Raw genomic sequence first — 24,862 nt, forward strand, 5'->3', positions numbered from 1 at the left:
AACAACAACAACAACAAAAAGGTTTAAAGGAATGACTAAAAGAACTTGTAAAGAAACCTCACACCTCTTTAACAACTGCCACCTCTGATGTGTCCACCTCAACAGGAGGCATAATGACTGTACCAGCCATTGACATTATTTTCTACCCCTAGTTCTTCTAACAGCACATCAACGCTGCCAAATGATCTGCTTGATTTGCAACAGCCAACTTTTCACCCATGTGTACATTCTTTGTCAACTTCTTCTCAAGTCGCAAGTCCATCGGGAGGATTCACCCCTTCTCTAGTTGCACAGCCACATCCTACAACTGGCCTTAATGTTGACTTTGAATCTGTATTTGGAAATAAATCTACAAACTTTATTGTAGATTCGGGGGGCTTTGATGAACTAGTTGGACTTCTCAAACCAACAGTGTCCTCTCAGAACCAGAGTCTTCCTGTTGCTAAAGTCTCACCTAACAAGTTAGTATCAGATGACTTGGATTCATCCTTAGCCAATCTTGACAATGGAAATGGAACCACCAAGAATCATGTAAATTGGAGTCAGCCAGGTGAAAAGAAGTTAACTGGAGGATTGAATTGGCAACCAAAGATTGCACCAACAACTGTTTGGAATGCTGCAACAATGGCATGCCCTTTAATGACCTATCCTGCTACTAAGCCAACAGGCATGAGAGGATATGGCATTCCTCCTCAAATGGGAAGTGTACCTGTAATGACACAACCAACCTGTCATGAGATCACCAAACCCCTTTGGTCCTGTATCAGGAGACAGATACAGTTTATGTAACTAGATGGACAGAATGGAATTATTCCAAAAAGACAAGTGCTCAAGGAGCAAATCCTTACTTCCAGCAAAATCCAAACTGCTCTCTCTTAAACTCTTTTCTTCCATTAGATTGTGACAGTAACCCAGTGAAGGCCCATGAAGGAAATTGGGACTAGTCTATAGGAAAATGCATCAACACAGTTTATTAAGCCAAGAATTGCCATGATTTACAACTAAGATTTGTCTTTTTGGTGACTAACCCTTCAGTTCTTTCAACTCCTTTTAATAAACCATAATCAATAACCTACCAAGAGAAGCCCTTATTTGGAAAGTGTGAAATTTGTATTTGGAAAAAAGCTGTCTGAAGCCAAGAGCTATGTCCTTTACTATCATTCGACACGACTTTTTTTGGGGGATAAAAATCGTAGTTCTTAATTATACAGTATCTTTCTTTTTGCCAGTCCTTACAGCTACAGAAACAGCAACTGACATTAACTTTTTCTTTTTTAAAAAATTATATATTTACTTTGCTGTAGACATTCCTTATGTATTTGTATTTGTTTATAATTGTCAATTTATGCAACATTTATATCAAACCTCCTTATGAAAATGAGTAAAATGTACACAGTATGTTTGATTTTTATCCACAAGAATGAATCTGATTCAGAATGCTTTAGAGCTGACATAGAGAGCACTAAATGTTTTAAAACAAGTCCATATGGCTGAATCTCTTAAGAAGTCTCTCTCAGTCTCTATGGGAATTAGGGAAGCATTATAAATGCATTAATCCTTACAGTCAATTCTGTGCTTAGAATTTTGTAAGGGAACAGTTCCCTACATTTTAAATTCCGCATTAGTGCATAGGAAAGGAACTTCACTGCTTTGTGCTTGGCACGTCATTATTTTCCATTTGACATTACGGCCTTTCCAAAGTGAATGTGAAGAATTGCTTTCACTTCAAGACTTTCCTTCTTTTCAGTAAAACTCTGGAGGTGTTAAGCGGGAAGGGAGGGGAACAAAATCCTTGAAGCTTTTATTTGGCTTGTGCCATGTTATGATCATGTACCTTTTAATTAAATAAAGGGAAATAGCATCTTTAAAGTTAATGTCTAGCCAAGAGTTTAGTTAATGCAGCATTAAACTGCACTGTTGATCGGAGCATTGTGTAAATACATCTTAACATTTGGGTTGAGAGGGGTTTAAGGACAGTTCATTGCAGGAAAGCAATTCTGTACATGAGTTTAAGCAGACTTCTGACATTGTCTCTGCAGATTCTATTTTTGTTTACAATATTAGAATTATGTTAGCAAAAAAATTTTCAAATAAAACGTAGCTTCCACAAAACTTTTGTTATGGCAAAAAAAAAAAAAAAAAAAAAACTTTTATAAAACATCTCAGAGATTACAAGGCCATAAAACACTGAAAAATAGAAAAATGTTTTCAGTTGAAAAGGAATTTTTCAACTTTGAGTATCGAGTAAAGAAAGAAAAAGTCATAGTTTTTTGGTATGAACGGTATGATGGTATGGCAATCTATGGAAGATAATTTTATGAAGCCATAGGCACTGTTTTCAATAGTCTTTGATAAACTACTTTGGGGTAAGGACCCAGTCTTATTTATCTTGAGCTATCACAAAGCCTGCCAAAATATATACACCCAATTGTTCAAATAATGATCTAATTACTTAGCTCTCACAGTGACCCATTTTGCAAAGGAAGAAAATATATTTCAAGTAGATTAAGCCAATTCATTCTAAGGCCCACATTTCCTGAGGGAGCAGGATTTTTATAATTTCTGCCTGACTCAGGGCTCATTATCCCACTAGGATGAGCAGTCCAAGACTCCAGGGCAGAGAACAATATTGTCATCTTACAATCTCAGATAACATCTAGCACAGACTTGAACAAAATGAAAGTACAAAAACAAATGCTTGTTGTACCTACCACCTCAATTTTTACAGAATTCATGATCAATAGGAAGTTGAAAAAAAAAAAAATTTGCAAAAATGGTTTTTAAGGAATTAAAATTTAGTGAATGAAAGAAAGTATATGTAGATGAGTAATTATTATGAATATAATAAAGTACAGTGAATTTTTAAGTAATCAAATCACCAAATTATATAATATTGTGACTAACAACTACTTTCAGAAAGGTTGTTACTGTTGTTAACACTAACTGGACCAGTGTAGAGCCACAGGGTTGCTATGGAACCAACTCAAATGGCATCTAACAACAAGAACAAAAAAATCAGTAACAAAAAAATCAGTACAAGCTAGAGGGGAACAGAAAATAAATAACTAAGGAATATATGTAAAGTTTCAGTCATTGCTGCCTCTCACCACACCACCATTTTCTTATTTTGAAGAGTTAGGGAAGTTATAAAGCACATAGTAAGTGAAGAAGAAAAATCTTAGTAGAGTTAATTTCTTGTAATAACAAGAAAAAACATTTTAAAAAAAGTATTAGGTGTAATGATGAGGAATAGAGAAGAATACATGTATGACATTCTGTCACATGAACATCACAGTATTTTCCAGTGACAAGAAGTTTCAGTGCACTGGATGAATCATAGGTGCCTGACAATGACAACAAGCTGCCGCATCTGTAAGACCCAGGAGACAACACTATAACCCAGAAGGGATGACTCTGCTGAAACTCCATTGGCTGCCTGAACAACCTCGAACCATCAGAAAACAGAAGGCAAGAACAAACATTCAGTTTGATGGTTAAAGGAAATCCAGAATTATCATAAGAGTGTGAAAAGCATTTGTGCCACTTCTGAGCTCCTTCAGGACTGCTGATGACATGGAGATCTTCAAATATTTCACAAACCGGAGCAAAAAAGGAAAGTCTCTTTCTCCTTAATGTGTAGTAGGACGTTTGAGTAAAATTAGCTGTAGGACTACTCCATTTGTCCCCAACTGAAATTAAAATATGGGTTCCTCTAGGCCAGGTAGAAATGGAAATATGTAAAGGAGCAGTGAAAATAAAATTTCCAAACACTCACACAGAAAATCTATCACCATTAAAATAGTGGCCTTCAAGAATGTCTTTAGTTAATTAATAGACGGTGGTGACAGTTGTGTGCCGCTGAGTTAGTTCTGACTTATAGCGACTCTCTATAGGGTTTCCAAGGCAGAAAGCCTCATCTTTCCACCATGGAGTGACTGGGAGATTTGAACTACTGATCATGCAGTTACTAGCTCAGCTAATAATCTATGACACTACCAGGGTTCCTTAATTAATACACAGTTCAAGGAAAAAATAGGTATGGTACGTTTTTCATTGGCCAAATAGTCATCGACACTATAAAATACAGTATGATGGAATCCAGCAAGTGACCTACTTTTTAAAGTTCACAAAAAACCCCTAGTTGTTGAAGAGCTCAGAGACCAGTATTCTGGGTTACAGAGTGGCAGTGAAATCCCTACATGTGTAGGACTGCTGTCATTCTACAAGAAGCTCCTGGTGCACACAGTCCTACTGATGACAGTAAAATTCGGGAAAAAATGTCCTTGTATTTAAAAATTACACATTTTATTACAGAAAAAACATACTCTATATGATAGGTAACTTTTCTAGATAGACCACAGAAGGCCATATAACCCACAATGCATCTGAAGGTGTTGATGCTTTGTTTTCTCGAAAGTAGTATCCACTGAGAAATTCTGATTTCAGGATTCAAACAGGTCTCCAGAATTTTGCATTGCTTCTGTTGGAAAATTCTTACATGATAATAAAAGATACATTTTCTTTGTTTCCTCCCCCAGTATCCCAAGCTTAAGGCTTCAAGGAGATACTGTGTGAGTACTGGACAGAGGTTAAGGTGTTTATCGTATAAATGCCAAAGAAATTACTGTTTAATTTCCATATTAACTTGAGCTTTTGTCTTACAAAAGGGAAAAGCTATCAGCAAATTCATCCTGTTAATTACTTTTCACATTAAATTATAATCTGTTAAATAAGACTTCTCAAATGACATTTATCATTTTGAATAAGATTAAGCCGGATAATGCATCCTTGACTGGGATTTAATTTTGCTTTATTGAAAATTCTTAAGACAATTCACTAAGTTTATTTGCCCTCAGGAGGCATGTTAGTCAGAAGGTCTACCCAGATGATACTGTTCAGTGACTAATCAGGAAAAGGAAAGATGTGAATCTAATTAACTTCAGAAACTCATTGCAAGGCCTTTGTAAAGATATTTATATTCTACGTCATGCACAGAAGGAGACATTTTAATCTTTTTCTGAAAATAATATTTCCTGTGATGCTGTACGATCAACACTGGACTGCTCACCACAGGTCAGCAGTTCAAACTCACTAGTAGCTCCTTGTAAAACCCTATACTGGGTCACTATGGGTTGGAACCAGCTCAATGACAATTAACAACAACAACAATAACTATTTTTATTATAAAGACATCTTTATTGGTATGTTGTTGAAGAATTTTTATGCCACTATCTCTGATGTCCTGGTGATGCCACTAGACTGCTAACTGGTTGGCAATTCAAACCCACCAGGATGTTCCTTGGAAATCCAACATGGTATGGTTGCCATGAATCAGAAATGGCTTGACAGCACTTAACAACATCGTTGGTGTCATGGAGCATGGTGGCTCTGTAGGATAAGCTCTGGCCTGTGAACCACAAAGTCAGCAGTCCAAACCCACCAGATTCTCTAAAGGAAAAAATGAGGTTGTCTGTTCCTGCAAAGATTTACAGTCTTGGGTAGCTATGAGTAAGAATCAATTGGATGGCCCTCAACAACAAGTTGACAACAACACCCCTGAAGTCAGGTCTCTGATGATACAAATGTTGATCGCTTGCTTAATAACAGAAAGGTTGGTGGTCCAGGTATATCCAGGGGTCCCTTGGAAGCCTTGTAAAATCCTGGTGTAAAAAGTATGGTGCACAGCTCTACTCCGCAACACATGTGGTCACTATGAGCTGGAATCAACCTGATGGTAACTATGTTTTTTTCCTCCCTCATTGCTAATCCAGACTGCTACATAACCAATAAAATGTCTTCTTTGGCAGTTTAAAAATACATCTTTCTAAAGGTATTGTTGTTAAGTGCCATCAAGTAGGTTCCAACTCATAGCAACCCTATAGGGTTTCTGAGGAGCGGCTGCTAAGCTTGAACCTTCAACCTTGTGGCTCAACCTGACTTTGTGATCGAGTGCTTATCCTACAATAGTCACTGCTCCTCAAACCCAGAAGGCGATCAGATGCCCCATTTCTCATGCTGCTGAGTCACTGATAACTCCCTTCAGTAGACTAAAGTAATCTTTAATTTGCCAGAATTATAAGCACTTTAAAAATTACAATCATGCCTCTCAAGTGCACTTAGAAAGGTCTGGATCTATTCCACAGTATTCCTTTATTCTCATGAGAAGAACACTTCCAATTAATGGCACTTGAGAACATCTAAGTCTTCCTCCATTTAAAAATCAACTGAGTAGAAAGTTATGAAAGCAGTTCAGCACACAATAGCTATGCTGATCTCACATTTGCTGAAAACATCCTTTCATAGAATTCCACTCACATGATTAGAAAACGGACATTTCAGAGAAATCTCTTACTCAAAATCAAATCAAATATTTTTTAATAATAAAGTTAAGATGCAATTAGTACCTAACCAACTAACAGATTTTCAGTTTGACCTTACACACACCTTTCCCGAGGAACAGCAAACCAGTACTCTGGTTGCTTTCTTCTTTTGCCATACTGCTGGACCATGGAGGCAGTGTGGGTGGCAAAGGATTTTCTCATCGGTTTTCCCACCTTGATGCATAGAAACATGGGAGGAGTCTTGCTTTTCTCTTCTTTTGAAGGAAGTATATCTGAATCACATGAAAAAACTATCCTCAGTAGAGACAATTTTGGTGACAGTGAAACTTCAAGTTATAAAAAGTAGTGTCAACCCTTCTTGGTGACAGTGAGACAAAACATATAGTAGAAACATCATGCAGCACTAAGGCTGATTTAAATTTCTAGACCTTGTCTAGTGCAAAAGGAAAACGTTTGGGCTGTTTCAGGTTACCCTACTTCATGTTGAGAAGTTATATATACTGAATATAAGTATAAAACACAACACAAGAAATGGAGAACTCTGCTACTACAAGAACACATATTAATGAATGATAGTCAAGATCCAATCACACCATAATGCAATTCAGTTTAGAACTGAAGCATCTTCAAAAAAGGTTTTAAACTCTTTTAGAATGGGAAATTCAAGGTCAAAAAGAGTCACTTGAAAGATTTCTTTACAGAGCAAATTACTTTTGAAATAGAAATCTGACATTGGTCAAGTTCCATTATAGATATCAAGTACTGGAGTTCTGATGTGGAAATGTGGGTTGGTACACCAAACTGCAAAGTTGCTTTGAACCGTAAGGTCAGCAGTTCAAGCTCACCAGTCGCTCCTCAGAAACCCTATACAGGATTGCTATGGGTGAGAACTGACTCAATGGCACTTCACAATAACAACAACATTGCTAATATTTTACCAGTTATTAATAGTCAGCAAGGACACTCTCCATTGAGAAAACACTGATTGTTCTAAAATATTTTACTACTGTTGCTATTGCATATGCAAGTTTTAGAAAGACAATTATATAATGGATTAAAAAGACATTCAATATATATAAATGACTTACCTTCAATGGGTACCTGTATTCTCTTTAGTAGCCATAACTGAATTTCAGATTTATTATCCATTTGTGCACCTTGGCAGCTGTTGTGCAGAGAAGAATCCAAAGAGGAGTCTACAGACTTTTTAATTCTATTTTCATCTGTAGGAGAGTCCTGTTGCAATGTGTTCTCTTTCATCCAGGCTTTATATGGCTCTTGATTGCCCTCACTTGTGGGATCACCTGCCTGGGGAAGAGAACTACTAAGGGTGATGTCTATTCCTATGGGTTCAATGTTTTTGTCATCACTTAGTTCTACCTTCTGCAAGTTTTCAGGTAACTGTAACTCATCTTTGTTTTTATTCAGGTAATATTCAATGAGTTTAACTTTATCTAGATCTTCATGTATGTTCAGTGTGTTTTCTACCTGGCTTTCTGGGGAACCAGACTGCTTGTCCACTTCTGGCATTATATCTTGCTTCTCACAAGTTTCTAAATCTAAGGCTCCCTTCAGCTCAGCATCACTCTCTGTTCTCAAAACGTTCAGGGCTGACTGTACCTGACTTTCTGTAGCAGAACTAATTATCTGTGAGTTAGATTTTCTCAGCTCCTCTGAGTCCAGGCACTCCTTTGCATTGTCTCTTTTGTCTGTTCCACCATCCATTTGAGAAGAAAGTTCTTCCAAGTCAACGAAGTCATCATCTTCCCCCAACAGGGAGTTTTCTTTGGCTGTCAATTCAAATTCAGTGTCAGGAGTTTCTCTGCTGGCCCCTGTCACTGTGGTAGAGGATTCCAGTTTCTTTAACTTGCCTGACAGAGGGCGGCCTGAGAGCTCTTCATGTGTGTCACTGGCTGCCTTCTCCAAAGGTCTCGTTGGTTTGGACTCTGTATTGATAGTTCTCTCCCAGTTTTGCTGCCGTTTTTCCTTGTTGAGAGATTTGAACTTACTGAATGGGTTGATATCCTTTTCAGAAGCCAGGTCTTCCCATTCTCCAGGCCTGTACAGAGGACAAAGATCCTGAGGTAGGTCACTGTTGGGGAAAAATGGTGGGTGCACATGGAATGTTAAAAAGAAAACCAAAAATAAAATGGAAGAAAGGCAAAACAAAACAAAACTCAAACAGAAATCATAATATAAATATGCTGCAACTTAAATTTATGCTTAAAAGTTTCAGAATAAGAAAATAAAATCGATACATTGACTTTAAAAAGAAGTATATGCCAAGTAAAGTAGGTGACAAAAGAAACAACCATGATGTTGCAAACTCTAGAAGCACATGAATGGCTTTTGAAATCATGTATGAATATGGAGATGTCACCCACCAGATTACAAAAGATAAAATAATGTTTCTGATTTTCAAGAAGAAAAGAACATAGGAAAGAAAATATTTTAGAAACAGTGGCTAAAATTCCTTAAATATGCAAAGCTTTTCATAAGATCTAGAGACCAACTACATTAACTATGAACTGCTCATTTACTTGTTGTTGTTGTTGTTAAGTGCCACCGAGTTGGTTCCAACCCATAGCGACCCTGAACAGGGTTTCCGAGGCTGTAAATCTTTATGGGAGCAGAAAGCCTCATCTTTCTCCTGCAGAGCAGCTGGTAGTATTGAACTGCTGACCTTGAGGTTCGCAGCCCGATTCGTAACCACTACGCTACCAGAGCTCCTTGCTCATTTACTTAGCAACTACTTATTTAATTGCTCTATAAGGTGACTGGCCCGGAACCCTCATTTTGAGTCTCATGAATTAAGACTTAATGCTCTCAATAACAGATATGCTCTTGGCCCTGAAGGACATGTAAGAAGCATTTCTGTAAGCATGAGCATCATTTATGTAAGTATATGGCACCTGCATCTTTTTCATTTTTATTTTTTTAATCCCTAGAGAAGCAGGGTCCTGGTGAGGCACTGTGAGTTAATGTGCTGGACTGCAAAGTCGATCTGAACTGCAAGGTTGGCGGTTCAAGCTCATCAGCCACTTCTCAGAAATCTATACAGGGTTGCTGTGGGTAGGAACCAACTCGACGGCACTTAACAACAACAGTAACAACAAGAACAACTTAGAGAAAGTAAACTGGCTTATCAGGTGGAACATATTAATAACAGTTATTTCACTACCCAGATTTGAATTACAAAGAAATATTAATTACATATGCTTTTTCAAGTTTAAAATGAATTGTTAAGAAATTGGAAATACTTGGAGCAACCTCAATTTCCACCTATCTTAGTTGCATTACTAGATTAAAACAGATATAAAATCCCTTCTGAAAAATACCATTTTCACGTTTAAAAACACTTATTTTCTCAAAAGATTAGATTATATTCAGGTCATACTTTCTCAATTATTTTGTACCATGCAGTTTTTAAAAGACAAGATGACTGTCTCCTCAAAGTTAATTTATAAATTACTTGCATGGAATGTCCAAGCTTTTTCTAATAAAAAATAAGAGCCTATGTAATTGCTAGGCTCTGAGAAATACTGTAAAAATCCTCTTCAATTTATAATTCACTCTAATGAAATAAACATTCATTGAGCTCCTAAGTGCCACATGCTGAAAGATGACTGTGAGTGTCTCTGTTCTGTAGGAACTTGCATGTACCTGGGACAGCATGCACAAAATGTTCTTTCCAACACTTGCATCCCAGGAGAAGTTAAAGATGCATTGATCTTAGAGTAAAAAAAGATAGGATAATACAGTTTGGGTTCCATATTGGGAGTCAAAATTAATTTGAAATGTTAAAGGTTGCAAGAAGTCCTGCAAAAAGGGACCCACCTTTTCACAGACTTGATTAATAACACTTTCTTCCGTGAACATCCAGTGCCTTTTACATTTCTTCCTTCCCTACCTAGCTCAATCCCTCCCAAGAATACATTCAACTGCACTGCAATCAACTGCCTAAATTAGCCTGTTCACCCTGCCTCTCTTGTATCTTCTACCAAATCCAAACTGTGAAGTACCTACTTGGGATTAACTTAATTATTTGTTTTTTGTACACTGTGGCTGCCAAGCTTTTGCTGGGGCAAAGTATGTAATGGTGTCAAACTGGCTCTGCTGCTAATAAATTCTGGACTTAGTCAGGCACCTAATAATGATCAAGAGTCTCATCAATTGCTCCCTTCCTATTCTCTGTGGCAGCTGCAGTTAAAAGCTGTCCTACACAAAGAATAACCTAAAGGTAAGGCTGCCTACATGTTAAACACATACTATAATTTAAAGAATGCAGTCAGATAAGTTCTACTTATTATTTTAGCACATTACTTAAGGTAATAATTAAATTTAAAGTAATTTTAAAACATTCTAGATTGATGGACTTCTGAAGACAGTACAAAATTCATTTCATACTAATTCCATTCATTTGTGCATTTGCTCATTTCAGTCTAATGTGCATCTACTGTTGATTAGACTAAAATTCTTTCCAGGTGAGTGCTTGCATCCAAGGTAGGAATCAGTGAATGACTCTGAAATAATTACAACAAATTATAAATCTCCTTTCTCCACCCTACCCCTTAATCCCAGCACTAACCCTATTTCTAGATCATGAAACATAACCTCATATTGAGAGAAGTGTTAGCATTCTAAGGCAAAAGTAATCAAGACTGAAGTAATATCCATACTTCAGAGAAAACAGAAACCACTATTATTTTCCTCTTCACTCCACTTAAGATAGTCTAGCTAGAGGAAAGCTGGCTACTGCACTGCCCACTTAACCCTCTCCCTAGGCACGAACAAGAAAAGCCATAAGTTAGGAAGGTTGCCTATTCTGGAATTTAAATGGGGTCGAGGAAGAGAAGGAAGAAGGGGGGTAGAGAAGGAAGGGGAGGAGGGGGAGGAGGGAATAATTTGTATGCCCAATTTTTCCTTAGCATTGCTTATTATTTTCATTGTCTCTCATTTTTCTGCTTTTTTTAAATTAATGAAAACACAAATTTCCAACTTGAAATTCACCTCTACAAAATCCTTCACTCCTGCAAATGCCCCAAATTTTCATTGTTCTAAATTCTCTCAATTCTTTTCTACAGTTAACAAATAAATGGGTCTTACGAGGGCAAGGCGTCTTTGATCTTCATGTGGGAAATGTCATTGTAGAGGGCAATGGAAACCACCTCTTCCATGGGGCAGATGAGGCCGTATTCCTCACACCCATTTTCAATAACCAAGGGATCAGATTTGTGAGGGTCAAACATGATGTTGTTAGGAGTGACAATCATGACGCCTCCAACTACACCCTGAAGGGCAAAGAGATAGGACAGAATCATCAATTACAGGTATGCTTTCAACAGCCATCATAAAAGCTTTAGTATGAGATACTGTTGCCATTCCAACTGTTTGGTGAACCAGACGATCGGTATCTTACATAACACACACGTCTTCAGTGAGAGCTCTGCTACCTTTGGTGGGACAGGGAAACACACTCGCCTTCCTCTGGCAATCAGACAGACCCTGGCTTCAGTGCAGCTACTACAATAGCACACTTACAGCATGACTTTGGGGCACTCATGTGTGTCTGATTCTCCAGTTGCTTGTCTGTAAAATGAAAAGAGTTGTCCTAGCTGTGTTTCTAAGCAAGAACACTGTGCTTTACAATTCCCTCAACAAGTATTTATCATGGTTGACCAGATACATGATCCTGTGCTTAAGGAAGCAGCTGTCTTGGGATCAGGCTGCCAAAATAAGTAATAAAATTTTCATCTAAAATGCTTAAATCTAGCAAAGACAACATAAAGAAGATTATAAGATTTTTGTAGTCAACAGTGAATATAGCTGAATAATGGAAATAACCACTTTCTGTCAGTCAGTTTTTCATACTGTGTTGGCTTGTGGGTTGTTATGATGCCAGAAGCGATGCCACCACTATTTCAAATACCAGCAATGTCACCCAGAGTGGCCAGGTTCCAGCAAAGCTTCTGGACTACGACAGACTAAAAAAGGAAGACCTGGTGATCTACCTATGAAAACGAGTCAATGAAAACCTTGTGATTGCCAACAGAACACAGTCTAATGTGCTCGCTTTGGACACATTATCAGGAGGGATCAGATGCTGGAGGAGAGCATCGAGTTTGGTGAAGAGGGTCCATCAGGCCCCGAGAGCGCCTCAGTGAGAGGGACTGCAATAGTAGCTACACTGATAGACTCAAACCTGCTGGTAACAGAGGCTAATGCAGTGCCACACAATGGTTTGTTTCCTGTTCTATGTAAGGTCACCATGGGTTGGAGTCAACCAGATGGAAAGTAAAGGCAAAAAGCAGCAATTTTGTGGTACCTAAAATACCTGAGTCGTTCTGGTGTGGTGCCGTGGGTTAATGCACCGGACTGCAAGATCAGTTTGAACTGCAAAGTCGGCAGTTCAAGTTCACCAGTTGATCCTTGGAAGCCCTATTAAAGGTCACTGTGGGTTGAACTGACTCGACGTCACTTAATAACAACAACAAAATATCTGAAGCTTAGTCAGATTACGTGACAGAGACCTAGATGTAATTGGGGATATTATTTATCAGTGATAGCAGGATACAGATAATTCCCTTTAGGTAAATAATTTATTTTGTACTCTTAATGAGTTTATTGATGATTTTTGCAAGAAGATTTTAATTCAGTCATTACTTACTTTGGAGTGTGAAAGTTACAAATGTGTTTCAATAACTTATTTTCCAATTATTTAGAACTTGACAAGAATTCTTAATTATGAGCACAGGAATTCACTTCATACAACTTAACTCCCCGTTGAAAGGCTCACTACAAGGTACATTTGTTCCTTGTAAAAACTTAAACAACCAAAAAACTAAACAACATGACACAGCAGACACTGTTTTAACATAAGTAGCAAACACAGGGGAGAACTTATCATTTTCTTGTGAGGTGCTAAACTCTAAATGAATAATATCTTTAATTATTATATTCTATTATTGTTGCTGTTGTTATGTGCTGTGGAGTTGGTTCCGACTCATAGTGACCCTGTACAGAGTTTCCCAGGCTGTACATCTTTACGAGAGCTAAAATCCTCGTCTTTCTCCCGTGGAAACAGCTAGTAGTTTCAAACTGCTGACCTTGAGGTTCGTTGCCCGATTCATAACCACTACATTAATTGTTGTTGTTAAGTGCCACCAAGTTGATTCCAACCCAGAGCGACCCTGTATAGGTTTTCCAAAGAGAAGCTGGCGAGCTTGAACCACCAACCTTGCAGTTCAAACGACTTTGCAGTCTGATGCATTAGCCCACAGCGCCTAATTAGTTAAGCTTATTCTTGTTCCTATTTTATATATTAGGAAAACGGAAGATCAGAAAACATAAGTACCTTGTCTACGGTCTCACAGCTAGTGGTTGATAGAGCTGGAATTTCAATTCATTGAGAATGACTCCAGAATTTACTGTTAAATATATATGATACTGTCTCCCTAATAGTTTATGAGTCAAGAACTGAAAGGTAAATGATAAATACAAGGTCACAAAGAATCACATTTCCACTCCATGATCACATTGCCTCAATAAGTAAAATGTCAGGTGTCCAGCAAAGGAAGAAACAGGTCCTTGCCAAATCTTAAGCTGAAACTCTGGGTAGGGTATTTTAATGTAGCATCCCTTCCAGTATTTGGAGTCATATTGCATTACCCAGAGATTTCAAGAAAAGGAAACAAATTGCTCTACCATATACCTTTCCATCAGTGAAGTATCGACAATTCATTTTTAAAAATTTTACGACTCCTGGTTCATCTTCTTCAGACGTAGATGATAAGACTCTCTCAATGGGTTTTAAGGCCTTTCTTGCTAAGTCAGCATCCTTCAGAAAGCAAAAATTTCCAAAATAAATGCAACTAGTATTTCAAAACAAATTAATAAGCATGCTTTACAAATTCTATGTAAATTTTTTTCTGTTTTACTGATATAAAAAAAAATTCATCCTTCAAATATATTGCAAAGACAAAAAAAGTACCCAAATGACACTAAAGAAAAATGAACAAAAAACAAATGCATTAAATATCTATAGAAAATACTTTTTAAAACTTTGTGGAATAATGAAATTTAAATATAATGGAATTTTCCCACAAACTCTTTTAAGTCCTTTTGTGAATTCATAGGAACTAATCCATATCAAATTCCTGGTTAAAATTCTTTAGAAAAACAGTAAGTACAAATAAGCTATCAGTCTCACCTGTCATTTAAATTCATACTTTTACCTCAGCCATGCACATCTGACTTGGAGCGTTTAAGTGTAAACAAATTGTTCATGGATAGGATGATGTGTTCTCAAGACAAATAACCAATTACTTAACTTACTTATTTGGGGGAAATTTTAAATGTAAGTTTATGAAAAGTAACATAAAATTTTATGATACACAACAAAATCTTTGTGACAAATATGAACTTCAGTGCATGAAAAGAATACATACAGGTAGTTTATCATATTCTGCATCTGATGAAGAGGGAGAGACAGTAGCACCAGGGCTGGATGACGATAACCTTAAGGTACTGGAAGGAAAGCTGGCATCTGGCACAAAGAGGACCTGAAAATGAGAGAGTGCTGGATGAGTGATACTTATTAGCACACCTGCTAATCAGTTACTCTGTGCATAGCATGATGCTAAGTGTTTGGCTAAAACCCAATTGGCTTTCATAGAACTCATAAACTATGAAGGCCTTCTAGACTAATCCCTGAAACAAAACTCATCAATATGTAGGCAGCTGCTGAAAATGCCTGTAGGTACTGCAAGAGCTCATAAAAGAAGACATCAAGGTAGGATTCGAGGCAGACCAAGTGAAGCAGGAATAGCCAAGTAAAATCTTGAAGAATTAGTAAAACTTAACATGGAAGACCCTTCTAGGGAAGGGGACTAACAATACAAGGGAACAGAAGAGAGAGAAGCACAACCTGCTTTAAACATTAACACCTATGCCAGGTGAAACTGGAATAAATCTAGGCTTGCTAACCCCATACAGGCGCTGAGTGCTAAAGTAAGTAAGGGCCTGAAGTGAGAAACTATAAAAGGCAATATTAATACAAAGTTCTTAATATTTTCTCCATCAGGGAGTAATTTAAAAACAAAAATATAAATTCAACATGTTATTTAAAATAGCTTCCTAAAAGATGTTCTGGTTGCCCAAATATTATTACAATCCTGTCATTTTAATACACTTTCAATGAAGCATGCTACATTTTGGCATACACCACATATGAGGGAGGGGATGCCAAAAATCTGTGAAAACATTTCATTTTCCATGAACTTTTTGACGCCCCCTCATGCAGTCTCAGTCCTAAAATGGTGACATCTACTGGTGTGGCACTACAGGACCATCACTGGACAGCAAATTACAAAGTCAGCAGTTCAAACCCACCGGCTGCTCCTTGGAAACCCTACACAGGGTTGCGATGAGTCAGAACCAACTTGACGGCAGTTAACAACAACAGTATAAAACAGAATTCAAAGTTAATCATACAACAACCCATCAATATTGTGTTTCATCATCTTTTCATTCTTCTAGTCTTATTTCTTTTTTAATATTAGTCATTTAAATCTGACTTCAACATAGAAAAACAGGCAAAAACAAAAGACATTCAGGGAACACCATGGTCAACTGGCATAACATAATCCATAAAGACAGTGTTCTACATCTTACTTTGGGTAAGAAGCAACTGGGATCCTAAAAGCTCATGATCAGCCAGCTAATTAATGTGCAACTTTTGGTGTCTCCAGGTATAAAAGAAAGAAGAGTGCTGAAAACAGAAGATGTTTGGCATCAACTAGCCCAACGGACCAATGGAACATGTGAACATTAGTCACTATGACTCTGTGATCAGAAGAACTAGATGGTGTCTGGCAGCTACCACTACCACTGCTATGAAAGGGGCCATATTAGAAGGTCTCAGATGGAGTGGGTGAAAATGTGGAATAAAACTCAAAATTATTTTAAAAAGACCAGGCTTAGTGGTCAGAAAGACTGGAGGAGCTCATGACTATGGCCCTCAACACCCTTCATGTGTGTAAAGGAACCCACCCTTGTGGCCCAATTTTCAGCCAAGCAGTAGATAAGCATATAGGGAGTTCAAGAGCACTTATAAGGTATGCTCACCATGGAAGGGTCAACTATTCAAGATCAAAAGGTTAACATTTACCTAAAAACAAAGTTGAGAAGGGATGGGAAGGAGGGTGGCATGAAAATAAGAACCACAGGGAGGAAGGGAGATAACTGTTGTTACATGGAGAGGATTGCAACCCTTGGGATGAAACAAGTGTATGATTTGCTGGATGTAAAGCTGATGCTGATCTTCTCTGTGTACCTTCAGGCAATTCACAAAAAAAATTAAAAAAAAAAAAAAAAAGACATTAAAATAAAAGGAAAATTAGTCAACAAATAAATAAGATGAAGACGGATTCCTACTAGAAACATTTCTCTAAAATCAAAATACACTCGAGTATAGGTGAGTCATAAAACTGGAGAAGTTTCCAAACAACAAATATAAAGAGATAAAATTAATTAGTTATATTATCCAGTCAGTGACAGAATTCAATTTTCATAAGATAAAAATAACTAACTTCTATGGAAGAGTACAAGCATTCTCCCATGAGGTCTCATTAAAATTAAAAAAAAAAAAATTTAATAAAACAGAGAGTACACTAGGCTGCAATACTCATCTGAGATACACTCGTAGTAACTGCAATAACCAATTTGGGTGATTACTCTATATAAAATCTTCAATTCTGATGTCAATGGCAAATTTGCCAACGTTTAATTCTATAAAAAGAATTTTATGAATGGCAAAAAATGTTTGGTCTTGGTATGCAACTGTCTTATACACTCTACATCCATTAGAGCAGTGAATGGATGGTATTTTCAGCAATTCTCCATATATATATATATTTTTAAATTGCATCTGAGTTCTTGACAGATATTAGGCAATACAGGTTGAAGTTCTTAGGCACATTCTAAATGACAAACCAAAGGGGCAATCCCTATGCTTACACAGTTAACTGTAACAGAGACAGAGATAACATTTGAAAACTGGGAGGCTTAGCTAGAACATGTGCCATCTCAACACAGAGGAGAGTCTGGGTCATGGGTCTCAGAAACGCAATACAGGATATTTATGAGTCTGAAACAACACAATGGCACACATTCACCACTATTATAATATAGAAAGCTGATGTGGTGTTGTAGGATAAGCAGTAGATGAAAAGGTCAATTTGAATCTCAAGACTGGTGGTTCAAACTCATCAATCATTCCTGAGAAACCCTACACAGGGTCATTATGAGTTGGAATCAACTTGACAACACTTAACAGCAACAACAACAACAATGCAGAGAATGAAGCTCTAGTAGTGCAATGGTTAAACACTCAGCTGCTAACTGAACATTCAGCATTTTGGACACACCAACGGCTCCAAAGGGGAAACGAGCTCACGACCTGCTTCTGAAAATATTTCGGCCTACGAAACTCTATGAGGCAGTTCTATCAATGTTCTTCAGGGTCATTATATGTTGAAATTGATTAGAAGGCACACAAGAAGAACATAATGAGAGACACAGAACAAAGCTCTAATAAGTCAATAATGGAACTCAGACATGCTCATGGTGAACTATGAGCTTTACTTACTAGAAAGTTGACCTAAGTTCCAATGACTACATCATTTCAATTACTGACTGCATGCAGTTTTCCCACCACTTGTCTGTTAGTTTCTTGCACTGTGGTGGCTTTCTTGTTGCTATGACGTTGGAGGCTATTCCACTAGCTTTTTAAAGACAGGGTCACTCCTATGGTGGACAGGTTTCAGTAGAGCTTCCAGACTACGACTGACTAGGGAGAAGGAGAGGCAGACAACTTGTGACTGTTGTTGTTGTTGTTAGGTGTCATCTAGTTGGTACCGACTCATCGCGACCCTATGCACAGCAGAACGAAACCCTGCCTGATCCTGGGCCAACCTCACTACTGTTGCCATGCTTGGAGTCCATCGATGTGGGCACTTGGCCAATCTATCACATTGGAGGTCTTCCTCTTTTTCTCTGATCCTTCACCTTACCAAACATATCCTTCCATTGAAAACCTTATGAACAGCAGCAGTATATTGTCAGCTATAGTACTGAAAGAAGAAAAATTATGAATAGCCAGAATATTGTCAGATACAGTGCTGAAAGATGAGCCCCTCAGGTTGGAGGGCAGTCAAAATACAACTGTGGCAGAGCTGCCACCTTAAAGTAGAGTTGACCATGACAACACAAATGGATTAAAGTTTTGGGACCTTCATTTGCTGATGGGGCACAACTCAAAATGTGGAGAAACAGCAGTAAATACTCCTTAATAATCAGAACATGGAATATACAAAGTACGAATCTAGGAAGTTTACAAAAATGAAATGGAGCACATAAAGATTAATGTCCTAGGAATTAGTGAGCAGAAGTGGACAGGTATTGGTTCTTTTGAATTGGACAATCATAGGATTTACTATGATAGGAATAACAAATTCAAGAGGAATGCCATGGCATTCATCACCAAAAAGAATATTTCAAGATGTATTATGAAATACAACATTGTTTGTAATAGAATAATATCCCTATGTCTACAAAGAAGACCAGTTAATAGTACTATTTTTTAAATTTCCTCACCAAATAAGTGGTGATGAAATTGAAGAATTCTACCAAAATCTTCAGTCAGAAATTGATTAAACATGTAATCAAAATGTATTGAAAATTATTGGTGATTCTAATGGGAAGTTTGGAAACAAAGGAAAAATCAAGAGTTGGAAAATATGACCTCGGTGACATAAATGATGTTGGAGATCACATGATAGAATTTTGCAAGATCATTACTCACTGCAAACACTTTTTAAAAGCAATATAAAAGGACACAAATGGACCTCATCAGATGGAATATACAGGAAATATGTTGATTACATCTGTGGGATGAGACATTGGAAAAGCTCAATAACATCATCTAAAGGTCAGTGGCTAATTGTTGAGTAGATCATAAAATACTCACATATAAGTTCAGGCTGAAGCTGAATAAAATTAAAACAATTCCACAAGAGACAAAATACCACCTTGAAAATATGTCACCTAAATTTAGAAACTATCTCAAGAACAGATTTCATGTATTAGATAATAATTACCGAAGACTGGAGGAGTTGTGGGATGACATCAATAACATCATACAGTAAAAAAGCAAATGGTAATTAAGAAAGCAGAAAAGAAAAAAAAGATGAAAATGGATGTCAGATGAGACTCTAAAACTTGTACTCCAGCTAGAGATGCTAAAGCAAATGGAAGAAACGAGTAAGTAAAAGAGCTGAACAGAAAATTTCAAAGGGCAGCTTGGTAAGACAAAGGCATGTAATGAAAAGTGCAAAGACTGGAGTTAGAAAACCAAAAAGGAAGAACAGCACACACTCAGTATTTCTCAATCTGAAAAAATTGGATAAAAAATTCAAGTCTTGGCTTGCAGTACTGAAGGATTCTATGGGCAAAATCGGGTCCTGGTGTGGCACTGCAGAATAAGCGCTAGACTGCTAATGGCAAGGTTGGCAGTTCAAACCCACTAGTCACTTCTTGGAAACTCTATACAAGGTCAATATGAGTCAGAACTGACTTGATGGCACTTAATAACAACAACAACATTGGCAAAATATTGAATGATACAGAAAGTATCAGAAGAAGTTGGAAGGTATACGTGTTGTCACTGTACCACAAAGAAATAGTTGATATTCAGCCATTTCAAGAGGTAGTCTATGAGTAAGACCTGATGACACTGAAAGAAGGCCAAGCTGCACTATAGTACTGGCAAAAAAAACAAGGCTTCAGGAATTGACAGAACGTAAACTGAAATCTGTCAATAAACAGATGCAACACTGGAGGCACTCAGTCATCTATGTCGGGAAATTTGGAAGTCAGCTATCTGGCAACCTGATTGGAAAAGATCCATATTTACACTCATTCTAAAGAAAGGTGACCAACAGAATACAGAAATCACTGAACAATATTAGCAGCACATGCAAACAAAAATTTTGCTAAAGATAATTCAAAAACAGCTGCAACAGCACATGAACAGGAAACTACCTGAAATTGACATCAGATTTCAAAGAGAACATGGAAGTAGAGATATCACTATGGATGTTAGATGGGTCTTGGATGACAGCAAAGAATACCAGAAAGGTGATTACTTGTCCTTTATTGACTACGAAAAGGCTTTTGACTGTGTGGCTCACAACAAACTATAGATAGCATTGCGAAGGATGTGTATTTTACAACATATAATTGTGTTCATGAGGAACCTGTATATAGACCAAGAATGGTTCAAACAGAGCAAGTTGAATGGTTTAAAATCAGGAAAGGTGTGTGTCAGGGTTGTATTCTTTCACCATACTTATTCAATCTGTTTGCTGAGAAAATAATTCAAGAAGCTGGATTGTATGAAGAAAATGTGGCATCAGGATTGGAAGAAGAGTCAATAATAATCTTCAATATATAAATGATACAAATTTGCTTGATGGAAGCAACAAAGATATTAAATATTACTAATGAAGTTAGTGTTGGTGGGATGCTGCAGGATAATGCACTGGACTGCAAGGTGTGTTAGAATCGCAAGATTGGTGATTCAAATTCACTAGCCACTCCTTGGAAACGCTATACTGGGTCACTATAAGTCAGAACTCACTAGACAGCGCTTAACAACAATAACAACAGTGAAGTTCAAAGACTACAGCTTTCATTATGATTGTACCTCAAAGTAAAGAAAACAAAAATACTCACAAATGGATGAATAAATGACAAATGGAAAAAAAACTGAACCTGTCAGAAACTTCATTTTGCTTGGATCCACAATCAACACTCATGAAAGCAGCAGTCATGAAATCAAAGGACGTATTGAATTAGGCAAATCTGCTGCACAAGACCTCATTAAAGTATTCAAAAGCAAAGATACCAGTTTGAGGCCTAAGGTGCACCTGACTCAAGTTAAGAGTATTTTCAATCACCTCAAATGCATGTGAAAGTTGGAAAATGACTAAGGAAGATCACAGAATTGATGCATTTGAGTTATGGTGTTGGAAAAGAATATTGAAAGTGCCATGGACTTCTAGAATAACAAATACGTGTTGGAAGAAGTACAGCCAGTACAATACAAGTACATTTGAATTGTATATACTTTGCTGTGTATATTCTAAGCAACAACAACAAAATAAAAAGGGGGGGATAATATCTTGATCATATGTTGTTTTTATTAAGTGTCGCCAAGTCAGTTTCGACACATCATGAGCCTATACAGGGTTTTCAAGTCTATAAAATTTTTCTGGAGCAGAAAGACTCACCTTTCTTCCAAGGAGCGGCTAGTGGGTTTGAACCCAATGACCTGTGGTCCACATCCTGTGTTTATCATACAGAACCAGCATGCTTCAAATCTTATCATATGGAATGTACTAAAAAGTTTGTTGGATTACTACTGAGAGCTAAAAATTATATATTTTGTTAATTTCATTCAGTGTAAGAAAATACTAAAATGCCTGGGAAAAAAATTATGTTTGTTTTTTTGTTGACTACTCTTTTCAACCTGGTACCACCACAGCAAATCAAGACAAAAAATACTAATTTAAAATTCATACTTATCCCAACCCAAGAATAGACTAAACTGTGACTTGGAATTTTGAACTAAACATTCTAAGAATATCTGTTTTATATTCTACAGGGGAAAAAAATAACACTAACTTAGAACTTCTCTCGATGCCCTAGGAAACACATACTACAAACCAGCAATCATTATAATCATCTCTGTTAATCATTTGCAAAGTATTCATCTCAGAACAACTAAATTTTCAGTATAGTCGGATTTAGAGGAGAGGAAAGACTGAATCAATACATAGAATCATTAATGATAATCTTGTGACACAATAATGCATTAATATTGTTAAGTGCCGTCGAGTCGGTTCCGACCCATAGCGACCCTGTACAGGGTTTCCGAGGGTGTAAATCTTTACGGGAGTAGAAAGCCTCATCTTTCTCCCGCGGAGCAGCTGGTAGTTTCGAACCACTGACCTTAAGGTTTGCAGCCCGATTCATAACCACTACGCTACCAGAGCTCCTTAATGCATTAATATAGCAAAATAAAATAAATCCAGAATTTCTAAAGTCATATTTAACAAGATAACAATTACCTGGCCTGGAACAATGGTATGAGTGAAGAGTTTATTCAGTTCGACTAACTTATTGGGAGTGATGTTAAACTTCAGTGCTATGGAGTTTAGGGTGTCCTGGTTTCCAGCCTAGAAAATCAAACAAACAAAATTGATTACACAAAGAAAAAAAAATTACTTTAGCTAGACAATATGAATCCATTCATGATATTTGCTATTGTTAAGGGCCTTCAAGTTGATTCTAATTCAGTGACCCTGTATAGGATTCCCAAGGAGAAGTTTGTGTGTTTAAACCACTGATCTCATGGTTCCGATGGTGCCATACCAGGATTCATGACATAAGTGAAAAAAAGAGCACCATCTAGACATACTATGGAAAAGAGAAAGAATATGTTCTCAATTTTTAAGAAAGTCACATAAAAGTAAATTCTTAAATGTAATTCATGTCTAGGTTCTCTCATCTTCAAAACTCACTATCTAGTCAAATTTCTAAATCTGCTTTGTATAGAGAAGATGCCCTTGATGTTGTTAAGTGTCATTAAGTTGGCTCCAACTCACAGCGACCCTATAAAGGGCCATGAGCAACTGGTGGGTTGGAACTGTCAATATTGCAGTTAGGAGTCCACTGCTTATCCTATAGGATTCCGTAGAAAAAGAAGCAAACAAACATACAGCAACAGGGGAACTTCCATTTCAACTTGACTTCTACTTGTCTGTCCCTTCATTGCACTGTAGGCTCCTGGTCTGGGGCCTGAGCCTGGCCATTTTCCTCAGTACTCAGCACAGTGTCTAACACATAGAGGCACTCAAATAATTTAGGGATGCACATTGCAGAATGGCAAGGTTTCTGCAGGAGATAGATGAGGCTTTCTGCTCCGTTAAAGATTTTCAGACTCGGAAACCATATACAGGGTCATTATGGGTTGGAAAAGGAATGGTGTTGCATTCATTGTCAAAAAGAACATATCCAAATCAGTCAAGAGGTACAATGCTGTGATAGGATAATATCCATGCACCTACAAGGAAGCCCAGTTAATACCACTATTATTCAAATTTACGTACCAACCACTAATGCTAGTGAGGAAGAAATAGAAGAATTCTACCAATTTCTCCAATATGACATTGATCAAACATGCAGTCAAGATGTACTGATCATTATTGATGATTGAAATGCAAAGGTGGGGAGCAAGGAGGAAGGATCAGTAGTTGGAAAGTGTGGCCTTGGTGATAGAAATAATGCTGGAGATCGCATGATAGAATTCAGCAAAATCAATGACTGTTCATTTCAAATACCTTCTTTAGACAGCATAAGAGACAATTATACACATGAACCTCACCAGATGGAATACATAGAAATCAAACTGACTACATCTGTGGAAAGAGAAGATGGAAAAGCTCTATATCATCAGTCAAAACAAGGCCAGGGTCAGACTGTGGAACAGACCATCAATTGATGCAAATTTAAACTGAAGCTGACGAAAATGAAAACAAGTCCACGAGAGCCAAAATATGACCTTGAATATATATCCCACTTGAATTTAGAGATCATCTGAAGAACAGATTTGATACATTAAACACTAAAGACCGAAGACCAGAAGAGTTGTGGGATGACACCAAGAACATCATACAGGAAGAAGAAAAATTCATTAAGAAGACAAAAAAGGAAAAGGACAAAATGGATATTAGAAGAGACACTGAAAGTTGCTCTCCAGCATAGAGATGCTAAAGCAAATGAAGAAATGAGGAGGTCCAAGAGAAAATTTCAAAGGTCAGCTTGAGAAGAAAAAGTCAAATATTACAACAAAAAATTCAAAGATCTGGAGTCAGAAAACCAAAAGGGAAGAACACACTCAACATTTTTCAGGCTGGGGGAACTGAAGAAAAAATTCAAGCCTCGACTTTTGTTACTGAAGGTTTCACTGGGCAAATTATTGAATGATGAAGAAAGCATGAAAAGAAGACGGAAAGAATACATAGTCACTGTACCAAAAGGAAATGGTTGATGTTCAACCGTGTCAAGAGGTAGCATATGATAAAGAGCCAGTGATAGTGAAAGGAGGAAATCCAAGGTGCACTGAAGGAATTGGCAAACAACAAGGCACCAGGAATTGATACAATAAAAAGTGAAATCTTTCAAGAAAGTGAGGCGGCACTAGAGGCACTCACTCATCTATTCCAAGAAATCTGGAAGACAACTATCTGGCAGACTGATTGGAAGGGATCCAAATTTGTGCCCATTCCAAAGAGAGGTGATCCAATGGAATGCAGAAATCATCAGACAGTATCTTTGATATCCTATGTGAGTTAAGTTTTACTAAAGGTAATACAGAAACGTCTGCAAGCATACATTGA

At 37.3% G+C, this 24,862-nt stretch overlaps 1 protein-coding gene and 1 pseudogene across 3 annotated transcripts in view; one reads left to right on the forward strand and one right to left on the reverse strand.

The window, feature by feature from the left end:
* Positions 1-793, forward strand: part of LOC102819681 — a 6,403-nt pseudogene extending 5,610 nt beyond the window's left edge.
* Positions 1-24,862, reverse strand: part of NCOA7 (nuclear receptor coactivator 7) — a 245,799-nt gene that overhangs the window by 54,016 nt on the left and 166,921 nt on the right. For 2 of the 3 annotated variants that reach the window (XM_006834687.1, XM_006834686.1), the window contains 6 exons: positions 22,532-22,639; positions 14,789-14,902; positions 14,053-14,178; positions 11,448-11,632; positions 7,430-8,400; positions 6,445-6,613 (listed from right to left, as the gene is read on the reverse strand). In XM_006834687.1, coding sequence (XP_006834750.1) covers positions 6,445-6,613; positions 7,430-8,400; positions 11,448-11,632; positions 14,053-14,178; positions 14,789-14,902; positions 22,532-22,639 — 1,673 coding nt within the window. Of the gene's footprint in view, positions 1-6,444; positions 6,614-7,429; positions 8,434-11,447; positions 11,633-14,052; positions 14,179-14,788; positions 14,903-22,531; positions 22,640-24,862 lie in introns of all 3 variants that reach the window. The other variant, XM_006834688.1, reaches the window with a different exon arrangement.

The sequence above is a fragment of the Chrysochloris asiatica genome, unplaced genomic scaffold (genome assembly GCF_000296735.1).
Source record: "Chrysochloris asiatica unplaced genomic scaffold, ChrAsi1.0 scaffold00013, whole genome shotgun sequence".
Taxonomy (NCBI): Eukaryota; Metazoa; Chordata; class Mammalia; order Afrosoricida; family Chrysochloridae; genus Chrysochloris; species Chrysochloris asiatica.